This window comes from Mauremys mutica, chromosome 7, assembly GCF_020497125.1.
Source record: "Mauremys mutica isolate MM-2020 ecotype Southern chromosome 7, ASM2049712v1, whole genome shotgun sequence".
NCBI classification, from domain to species: Eukaryota; Metazoa; Chordata; order Testudines; family Geoemydidae; genus Mauremys; species Mauremys mutica.
Window position 1 is genome coordinate 108,062,988 of NC_059078.1, and position 11,558 is coordinate 108,074,545.

Here is an 11,558-nt window from a genome sequence, read left to right on the forward strand (position 1 = left end):
CATGAATTTATCCAGTCCCCTTTTAAACATTGTTATAGTCCTAGCCTTCACAACCTCCTCAGGTAAGGAGTTCCACAAGTTGACTGTGCGCTGCGTGAAGAAGAACTTCCTTTTATTTGTTTTAAACCTGCTGCCTATTAATTTCATTTGGTGATCCCTAGTTCTTGTATTATGGGAATAAGTAAATAACTTTTCCTTATCCACTTTCTCAACATCACTCATGATTTTATATACCTCTATTATGTCCCCCCTTAGTCTTCTCTTTTCCAAACTGAAGAGTCCTAGCCTCTTTAATCTTTCCTCATATGGGACCCTCTCTAAACCCCTAATCATTTTAGTTGCTCTTTTCTGAACCTTTTCTAGTGCTAGAATATCTTTTTTGAGGTGAGGAGACCACATCTGTACACAGTATTCGAGATGTGGGCGTACCATGGATTTATATAAGGGCAATAATATATTCTCAGTCTTATTCTCTATCCCCTTTTTAATGATTCCTAACATCCTGTTTGCTTTTTTGACCGCCTCTGCACACTGCGTGGACATCTTCAGAGAACTATCCACGATAACTCCAAGATCTTTTTCCTGACTCGTTGTAGCTAAATTAGCCCCCATCATGTTGTATGTATAGTTGGGGTTATTTTTTCCAATATGCATTACTTTACATTTATCCACATTAAATTTCATTTGCCATTTTGTTGCCCAATCACTTAGTTTTGTGAGATCTTTTTGAAGTTCTTCACAATCTGCTTTGGTCTTAACTATCTTGAGTAGTTTAGTATCATCTGCAAACTTTGCCACCTCACTGTTTACCCCTTTCTCCAGATCATTTATGAATAAATTGAATAGGATTGGTCCTAGGACTGACCCTTGGGGAACACCACTAGTTACCCCTCTCCATTCTGAGAATTTACCATTAATTCCTACCCTTTGTTCCCTGTCCTTTAACCAGTTCTCAATCCATGAAAGGACCTTCCCTTTTATCCCATGACAGCTTAATTTACATAAGAGCCTTTGGTGAGGGACCTTGTCAAAGGCTTTCTGGAAATCTAAGTACACTATGTCCACCGGATCCCCCTTGTCCACATGTTTGTTGACCCCTTCAAAGAACTCTAATAGATTAGTAAGACACGATTTCCCTTTACAGAAACCATGTTGACTATTGCTCAAGAGTTTATGTTTTTCTATGTGTCTGACAATTTTATTCTTTACTATTGTTTCAACTAATTTGCCCGGTACCGACGTTAGACTTACCGGTCTGTAATTGCCGGGATCACCCCTAGAGCCCTTTTTAAATATTGGCGTTACATCAGCTAACTTCCAGTCATTGGGTACCGAAGCCGATTTAAAGGACAGGTTACAAACCTTAGTTAATAGTTCCGCAACTTCACATTTGAGTTCTTTCAGAACTCTTGGGTGAATGCCATCTGGTCCCGGTGACTTGTTAATGTTGAGTTTATCAATTAATTCCAAAACCTCCTCTAGTGATACTTCAATCTGTGACAGTTCCTCAGATTTGTCACCTACAAAAGCCAGCTCAGGTTTGGGAATCTCCCTAACATCCTCAGCCGTGAAGACTGAAGCAAAGAATCCATTTAGTTTCTCCGCAATGACTTTATCATCTTTAAGCGCTCCTTTTGTATTTTCATCGTCAAGGGGCCCCACTGGTTGTTTAGCAGGCTTCCTGCTTCTGATGTACTTAAAAAACATTTTGTTATTACCTTTGGAGTTTTTGACTAGCCGTTCTTCAAACTCCTCTTTGGCTTTTCTTATTACACTCTTGCACTTAAGTTGGCTGTGTTTGTGCTCCTTTCTATTTGCCTCACTAGGATTTGACTTCCACTTTTTAAAGGAAGTCTTTTTATCTCTCACTGCTTCTTTTAAGCCACGGTGGCTCTTTTTTAGTTCTTTTACTGTTTTTCTTAATTTGGGGTATACATTGAAGTTGGGCCTCTATTATGGTGTCTTTAAAAAGGGCCCACGCGACTTGCAGGGATTTCACTTTAGTCACTGTACCTTTTAACTTTTGTCTAACTAACCCCCTCATTTTTGTATAGTTCCCCCTTTTGAAATTAAAGGCCACAGTGTTGGGCAGTTGAGATGTTCTTCCCACCACAGGGATGTTGAATGCTATTGTATTATGGTCACTATTTCCAAGCGGTCCTGCTATAGTTACCTCTTGGACCAGCTCCTGCGCTCCACTCAGGATTAAATCTAGAGTCGCCTCTCCCCTTGTGGGTTCCCATACCAGCTGCTCCATGAAGCAGTCATTTAAAGTATCGAGAAATTTTATCTCTGCATTTCTTCCTGAAGTGAAATGTTCCCAGTCAATATGGGGATAATTGAAATCCCCCACTATTATTGGGTTCTTAATTTTGATAGCCTCTCTAATTTCCCTTAGCATTTCATCATCACTATTACTGTCCTGGTCAGGTGGTCGATAATAGATCCCTACTGTTATATTTTTACTAGAGCATGAAATTTCTATCCATAGAGACTCTATGGAACCTGTGGATTCGCTTAAGATTTTAACTTCATTTGAATCTACACTTTCTTTAACATATAGTGCCACTCCTCCCCCTGCACGGCCTGTTCTGTCCTTCCGATATATTTTGTACCCCGGAATGATTGTGTCCCATTGATTGCTCTCAGTCCACCAGGTTTCTGTGATGCCTATTATATCTATATCCTCCTTTATCACAAGGCACTTTAGTTCACCCATCTTATTATTTAGACTTCTGGCATTTGTGTACAAGCACTTTAAAAACTTGTCCCTGTTTATTAGCCTGCCTTTTTCTGATGTGCCAGATTCTTTTTTATGTGACTGTTTATCATCTGATCCGGCCCTTACATTATACTTCTCATTCCTCTGCTCCTGACTATAACCTGGAGATTCTCTATCATCAGACTCTCCCCTAAGAGAAGTCTGTGTCCGATCCACACACTCCTCTGCAGCAGTCGGCTTTCCCCCATCTCCTAGTTTAAAAACTGCTCTACAACCTTTTTAATGTTTAGTGCCAGCAGTCTGGTTCCACTTTGGTTTAGGTGGAGCCCATCTCTCCTGTATAGGCTCCTCCCATCCCAGAAGTTTCCCCAGTTCCTAATGAACGTGAACCCCTCCTCTCTACACCATCGTCTCATCCACGCATTGAGACTCTGAAGCTCTGCCTGCCTACCTGGCCCTGTGCATGGAACTGGGAGCATTTCTGAAAATGCCACCATAGAGGTCCTGGATTTCAGTCTCTTCCCTAGCAGCCTAAATTTGGCTTCCAGGACATCTCTCCTACCCTTCCCTATGTCATTGGTACCTACATGTACCACGACCACCGGCTCCTCCCCAGCACTACACATAAGTCTATCTAGATGCCTCGAGAGATCCGCAACCTTCGCACCAGGCAGGCAAGTCACCATACGGTTCTCCCGGTCATCACAGACCCAGCTATCTATATTTCTAATAATCGAATCTCCCATTACTAACACCTGCCTTTTCCTAGAAACTGGAGTTCCCTCCCCCGGAGAGGTAACCTCAGTGCGAGAGGCAACCCCAGCACCATCTGGAAGGAGGGTCCCAACTACGGGAAGGTTTCCCTCTGCTCCCATTGACTGCTGTACTTCCCTGGGCCCTTCTTCCTCCTCAACAGCACAGGAGCTGTCTAAGCGGAGGTGGGACAATTCTACAGTGTCCCGGAAAGCCTCATCAACATACCTCTCTGCCTCTCTCAGCTCTTCCAGTTCCGCCACCCTGGCCTCCAAAGTCCGTACATGGTCTCTGAGGGCCAGGAGCTCCTTGCACCGACTGCACACATACGCCACCCGCCCACAGGGCAGGTAATCATACATGTGACAGTCAGCGCAATAAACTGGATAGCCCCCACTCTGCTGCTGGGCTTCTGCCTGCATTGTCTCCTAGTTAGTGAAAGGGTGGTTTACGGAAAGTAGTTTTGGAATGTGGTTCAGTTTATAGGTTTTAGGGGGGGCCACAGGGAAGGGGTTAGGGCTGGCGAGGGGCTCCCACTCCCTTCCCACTCCCCTTCTAAACTCCCTTGCGAAACTCCCTGTTAGCAGCCCCTGTTCGCAAAGCTCCCTGGTTGCTTGTGCGCGGCTTTATAAAGCCCTGGCCTGAGTGAATGCCCCGCCCACTGATTAAGGCTCAGCCAATTACCAGAGGCTTCGAGCTTTCAAACCTGCCTCCAACTGCCAGCCAGAGCACACGGTCCCTCAAACAACCAACCAAACAAACAGACTGACAAACACAAGCTCAGCACACAGCAAGTAACCCCCAAACACAAACAAACACACACTACAGACAGTCACTTACCCCACAGATGCTGTATTAGCTCCTCCTTCACCTGGAGAACTCCCTTGCGAAACTCCCTGTTCGCAAAGCTCCCTGATCGACGATCAGCTGGCAAGGCAGCCAGTGTAGAGGCATAGCAATTGGCCAGCAAGGCTACCGGTGGAGAGGACTGGAACAGAACCCTGCAGAGAGGCGTGGCAATCAGCCAGCAGGGTGACTGGTGGAGAGGTGAGGTGATCGGTCAGCAGGGAGGGTGGTTAAGAGGATCGGAGCGAAGCCCGGCGGAGAGGCATGGTGATCAGCCAGTAGGGTGGCTGGCGCAGAGATGCCAAGTGCCAATCAGCTGGAATGGTGGCCAGCGAAGAGGAACAGCGAGCGAGTGCCCGGGCAGCAGAGCGAGTTAGATGCCATCTTATCTCCCACTCCACCCAGGGTGGGAGGTGAGCTCTGCAGAGGCGCTTCTGAACGCTGCGTCTGCGCTGACCAAGGACAACAACTGTGAGTGGGATGCAGAGAAGGGACAGGCACATTAAAGGGACTTTTGGTTGCTGGACTTAAGAATCTGAGGGAAAAGGACACTGCCCAGCTTACTTGAGGGTGGGTCTTTTGCTCATGGTTTATGCTTATGAATAAGGCTAAGCTTTGTCATGGATATTTTTGTCGCGGGCAATAAACAAAAATTCATGGAAGCCCCTGACCTGTCCCTGACTTCCACGAAAAATATCCCTGACAAAAGGGGTAGATGGGTTCAGCACCCACTGCTGCTGGGGCTCCCAGGTCCCCCACCACTGTGGTACATGGGAGCTCTAGGGTCCCCCTGCCCACGGGGCTGGGCTGCTGTGGGGTCCCCTCACCAGCAGGACAGCTGGGAGCTGCAGGGTCCCCCAGCTACTGGCCATGGCTGGGCAGCTGCAGAGTTCACCGGCTGCCCAACGCAGCTGGCCAGTTGCAGGATCCCCCGGGGAGTTCCCGCTGCCTGCCACAGCTGGGAAGTTGCAGGGTCTTGCCGTGGCTGGACAGCTGTGGGTAGTCCCCCGCCCCCTGCCATGGCTGGGCAGCTGCAGGGTCCCTCTACCAGGGCGGGGGCTGGGAGCTGCGGGGGCAGGGCAGAAAATGTCATGGAGGTCATGGAAGTCACGGATTCTGTGCCCTCCGTGACATAATCATAGCCTTAATTATGAACCGTGTTTGCGGTGTTTTCCCAAATTAATGCCGAGTTACTTCCCTCCTTTTATGAAAAGTTTCTTTGCTATACTCAGATTCTGTGCTTGCAAGAGGGGAAGTATTGCCTCTTAGAGGCACCCAGGGGTTGGTGTGTAATTGTCTCAGGTCACTGGGTGGGGGTTCAAGCCAGGTTTTGTATTGTTGAAAAGGAACCTCTAGATACTGAACCCAGCCCTTGTTGCTGCCGACTCTGACTGGCAGAAGGGTTACAGTCACAATAATCACACCTGTAATTTTCTATTCACAATCAGTCAGGATGCAGCCATGTGTGATAAAGGTCAGGCTAAGCACACTCTTCATCTAATCATTCTCCAGACTGGTCTCGGAGCCACAGACAACAGTGCAAGGAAACAAACCAACTATTATTAATTATCTGACTTCAGTAAACAGGCTGTTAAAATGCAGAAAGTAATTGGGTTGAGTTAAAATACCTTTTGGCAGAACCATCTTAAATGTGTGTTTTGGTTTTTAGAACTTTTAAAATATATATTGCTACACAATTTCAGAGGTAGTAAAAAGACAAAGACGTCAAAAAGAACAGGCCAGGACAGAAAGTATTCTGACCTTTTGAACTAAGGACTCAGGGAATATTTATTCTGAACTGTGTAGCAACAGATTTCTTCACATTTGTAGGGTATGAATGATTTATTAATATAAAGGTCTCCATTAGGGTTCCAGCACCAGTGCTTCATTGCTGGGAAAAATATATGAGGGAGAAATTAAGTTTTTAATCTTTTCTTCAGGGAAACACTACTTCTCAGAATTATTTGAGTCCAGCAATGGTGACGAAGAAGAGATGTTAGTATGTGAAGAAGATTTAGAGCATAATCCTTTTGATGGCTTACCATACTCATCTCATTATTACAAACTTTTGAAAGAAAGAGAGGAACTTCCAGTCTGGAAAGTGAATATGCTTCTATGGAGAGTCTTCTTCGTAATCAAACTGTGATTGTTTCAGGAGATGCTAAGAGTGGCAAAAGTTCCCAAGGGGGTACTACAGAATACTTACCATGTGCTATTTATTTACTATTTAATATTGAGTTCATATATTTTCCAATAGCAGATTTCCTTAACTGCTTTCCTAATAACAATGTTAATTATTAAAACTGAAATAATTTTTAAAATTTAATTTATGGTTCATTATTTTTGCTGCTCTACTTATTTATTATTAAATGTATATTATGCTGGTGTCTAGAGGCCTCAGTCAATATCAGGGCCCCATTGTGCTATGTACTGTAGTGTATTGTAATATTAAGACACTGTCCTTGTCCTAAAGAGTTTACTTACAACATAAGGGTAGATTCTGTGCCCACAAAGTCCTATTGACTTCAGTGGGCTTTGTGTGGGCACAAGGATCTGCCCACACATTGTAACTTGAAGGATTGGAACCTAAGAAGATAAGTGAAATATGAAAGGTGGAGGGAGAGCAATATCAAATATATACAATATTTGTATTCAAACATACAATTCCACTATTTTTCCTGATAATTATAAATAGATAAAGTAAGTGGCATGTATTTCCAGCTGCCCACCAAGCTATTATTAATTGGCTGAGTTCTTGTAGGTTTTGGGGAAATGCAAGTATTGGGTTTTAACCACTGAATTTCTTGTAATATGCAATAAATAGTCAGCAAAGGCCTCAAGCTAAAATTTAAAAAGTACTCTTTAGAAATGTCAGACTCTTATTTATACACTAAATAACCACCACCTGCACACTTATCAGATCCTAATAATTCTGCACCAAATAGTCACATATGTATATGTAGAAAAACTCTGCACCAACTACATGTGGACGTATTAGTATATAACAACATTGAACCATATACTTTTGTTTTACCTATATAGAACAATATCACATGTAAAACCTGCATACCTTTTTAGTTTACCTGTACATTTTCAGGTTTGTTAAAGAAAAGGGGTGAAATCCTGAACCTATTGAAGTCACAGAGAGCTTTTCCATTGACTTCAAAGGGACCAGGATTTAATCTGAGCATTTTAGAAGGTAAAATGAATTCAGAAATTTTTAATATAACATGGAATAGATTAAATTGTTATTAGTTGAGTGTTATTATCTTGCATTTGTCTACATTTAATTTAATCTGACATTTTTTTGCTCAATAGCCTAATTTTGTCAACTCCTCCCTAGAAACTACTAAAACACCACATTTTTCCCTTTTGTCAAAAAATGTTGCCATCATGCAGTTCACCCTTATTTCAGATTGTTAATAAATATTTTGAATAATAGTCTTGTCTATACTATTCCATGGGGCATCTGACTATTAACTTCTTTCCATGTTGAGGCCTGCACATTTATCTGTGCACTGTTTACTGTATCTCAACTAGATTTTATCCATGACAGAATTTTTGAAAGTTTATGTAAATTACACCACTCATTTTGCATTAAGTAAAATTAAATGGCAGATTTAACTCTTATTAAACTTTCAGTGAACTCCAAATGGTCAAGAAAGGGTTCGACTCATGGGATGCGTTAATTCCTTGTTGGGAGAGAAATGAGTGACTTGGACACAGGATACTGTATTCCTGTCTTAGTTTATTGACAACCATACACCATCTTGAGGCATGTCTACATGAAAACTTACAATGCACACTAGGGAACTTTTAGTGCACATCAGCAGGGTCCACACAGACAGTTAGCAGGTGGCATGCTGGAATGCTGTAGATTTAGACCCCATCTTGCTGCATAGTAAATGTTCATGTAGCCGTGCCTTTGGATAGGAAAATTAGGCCTTTCTACACAAGAAAATTATATTGATGTAACTGAACCCGTTTAGAAATTGATTTTGTTAAATGAGTACAGCACCCTTATGGACAATTTCATTTTGGTTTATGAATGTCTTGTAAAAAATGTTGAAAGAACATTAAGATTGCAAAATCAAGTGCTCAAAGGTTAGGAAATCGAGAATTAAGATTGCTTTAATTCAGCCCGCTTGTGCATATGCATTATGATGCAGTCTTTAATTACGTGATTAAATTTTATTTTTTTCCACAAGACCCTGCCTCATTCAAAGCACAGGATGGCTGTTGTTCTCCAATTAGCAACTATTCAATATTTTATTTTATCCTAACTGTTCAGTGAATCTTATTTACTGCACAAATTCAAACCTACTCTGAAGACAGAATCAAATAATTTCCTCTGTGGCAGGGGTTCTCAGCCTTTTTCTTTCTGAGCCTCTTCCACCCAACATACTATAAAAGCTCCATGCCCAGCTGTGCCACAACAACTGTTTTTCTGTATATAAAAGCCAGAGCCAGCGTTAGGGGGTGGCAAGTAGGGCAATTGCCTGGGGCACCACGCGACGGGGTGTACCATGAAGCTAAGTTGCTCAGGCTTCAGCTTCAGCCCCGGGTGGTGGAGCTCAGAGCCCTGTGTTGCAGTCCCGCATGGTGGGTCTTCGGCTTTCTGCACTGGGCCCTACCAAGTCTAATGTCAGCCACGCTTGGCGGCCCCTCTGAGTCCTGGTTGCAGCCCCCCAAGGGGCCCTGGACTCCTTGTTGAGAACTACTGCTCTATGGCACTCATACCTTTAGTATGAGTGCTTCATAAACATTAAATAATTAATCTTCACAACAACCCTATGAAATGAGGGGGTGGTATAATACCCATTTTATGAAACTAAGGTCAAAGATTAAGGTCAAAAGTTTCCATTCATTTTGGATCCATTAATTTTGGATGCCCAATTTGAGACAACTAGGACATGATTCTTCCAAGAACTTGGCATTATAAAGCCCCTTGTGTGTTCAAAGCACAGCTCCCATTGACTTCAGTTGCAGCTGTAAGTGCTCAGCACTTCTGCAAATCAGACCACAGGGCAACAAGTCAAGCAAACAGTGACCTGTGATCTGTTTGGTAGAAGTGACTTGACTAATATCCCACAGGAAGTTGCATGGTAGTGACAGGGATAGAATCCAGTTCTCCAAGGCAGCATACAACTGCCTAACTGTGAAGCCATCCTTTTTCTTCCTGCAGTGCCCTACTTCATTCACTGCACACCTTCCAACTTCTGCAACAAATGAATCAGGAGTCCCACACACACACCCCTACCTTATTCAGTCCCATAGCAGGTCTCATTTACAGAATGAGACAGAGACCCTGTGGAAGAAAATAGCGTGATCGTGAAATTAAAGAATATATCATAATGCATGCACACAAGGAGGCCAAATTAAGATTGCAATCTTATTTCTGGCATTTTCTAACCTTTTGTTGCTTGACTTTGAAAACTTAATAATGTTCTTTTTAAAGTTTCTAGGTTTTTAAAAATGCAAACTAAAAAAACCCCAAACAAACAGAAAACCCGTTATGTGGCACCATTTTGACACAGATATGGACTGGAACTTTTAGATACACCACACAGACCCTTGCTACTTGATCTAACAGACTAACCAATAGCAACAGTAAGTTATCATCCCTTATGTGGACCATCACTAGAGGAGAATGGGACACACATTTTGCCAGTATGTTTCACGGATGTTTGCTGACAACAGAGGAATGGTGAGACTCAGGAAGCTTGAGTTCCATTCCAGGCACTGGAGGGAAGTGTGACTTAGTGGGAAGAGAATTTTCTGGTCCTTTCCTCCACGCTTGAGCTTTTCTGCCCTATCCCCTCTAACATGGGCCTGTTCCAGTCCAGGCTTCTGGTTCCAGTCCCACTCTTTTTACCTTCCCAGTCCCAGGCTCCACTCCTCGGGCTTCTCATGATTTTTAAGCCCAGAGGAACTTAAATTCATAACTTTGCTAGACACTAAAAATCATGGACTCAGAGACACTGGCTTTATGTCTCCTACAACAATAACCCACTAACTCTCCTTTGTCCAGTGACTCAAGAGGTGTTGCCAACTTCATCTTGAATGGTCTCTCACAATATATGTTAATGCCCTAAGAATCTTAAGAATCTGATCTACCTTGTACTTAGCTGTAACACTCTGGTTACCTTTCCCAGGGCAGGTCTACACTAGAAACTTGCATCAGTGCAGCTGCATCGCTATAGCGCTTCTGGTGAAGACACTCTTAACCTATGGGAGAGCGCTTTCCTGTCTGCTTAATAATTCCACCTCTGTGAGAGACAGTAGCTACATTGGTGGGAGAAGCTCACCCACTGACACAGCACTGTCTACACAGAGGGTTAAGGTTGGTATAGCTACATCACTCGGGGTGTGGATTTTTACCAAAGTAAGTTTGTAGTCTAGACCTGTCCCCCAGACCTGAAGAGCTCTGTGTAGTTCAAAAGCTTGTGTCTTTCATCAACAGAAGCTGGTCCAATAAAAGATATTACCTCACCCATCTTGTCTCTTTCATAACCATTCTAGTAGCAGTCTCATCTTCTAAGTGCATATTTCTAAAAAGTTAATGATTTCAAATCTTTAGCACTTTTGTTACAATATAACATTTTACTCACCCATGAGGCAGATCCCATCATACAAAGCTTCATTTTTTGTAGTGCAGATGTAATACAAAGTAGACTTAAACTCTTAACATGAAACTTAAAGCCTAAAATCAAACAGTAGTACTGGTTGAAATATTTTTATTATAGTTTTTTTCAACAAAAATGTGAGTTTTATCAAAAATGAAGTTTTTCACCAGAGGGTTGTTTGACAACATTTTTTGTTTAAAACATTGAATTTCATTTTTCTTAATTGTAGGGTTTTTTATTTTGAAATATTGGGAAAATTCCCACATTCTCTGTCTCCCCTGTCCCCTTTTCCTTTCCCCTGGAAATTTTTGTAAAAAAAAAGTCAGAAAGAGGGTTAAAAACGCTGTTACTTTTAATTTTTTTGCACTGGAAGAGTGTGGGGAAAGTGAGAGAAAGTAGCACTTCTCCACTTTTACTCTCTCCCCCCACCCCACCTTATCCACTGAAAAAGCACCCCTTCCTCAGCCACCCTATTTTCGCTAATATTTTTATGTTTTTTCACTAGAGAAAGAGGGGGGAAGAGTTTTGAGACTGGTTTTGTTTTGTTTTAAGGGAGAGATGGAGGAGATTTTTTTTCTTGTAAAAAACAAATTAAATTAAAACTTCATTTT

The 11,558-nt window shown here is 42.6% G+C and overlaps 1 protein-coding gene across 1 annotated transcript; it reads left to right on the top strand.

The window, feature by feature from the left end:
* Window positions 1-4,283: 4,283 nt before the first annotated feature.
* LOC123374154 (putative pre-mRNA-splicing factor ATP-dependent RNA helicase DHX32) lies at window positions 4,284-6,502 on the top strand. The gene is made up of 2 exons (XM_045023717.1): window positions 4,284-4,792; window positions 6,262-6,502. Exons 1-2 carry the CDS (start codon window positions 4,699-4,701, stop codon window positions 6,465-6,467), a joined length of 300 nt encoding a protein of 99 aa, XP_044879652.1. The 5' UTR covers window positions 4,284-4,698; the 3' UTR covers window positions 6,468-6,502.
* Window positions 6,503-11,558: the final 5,056 nt, after the last annotated feature.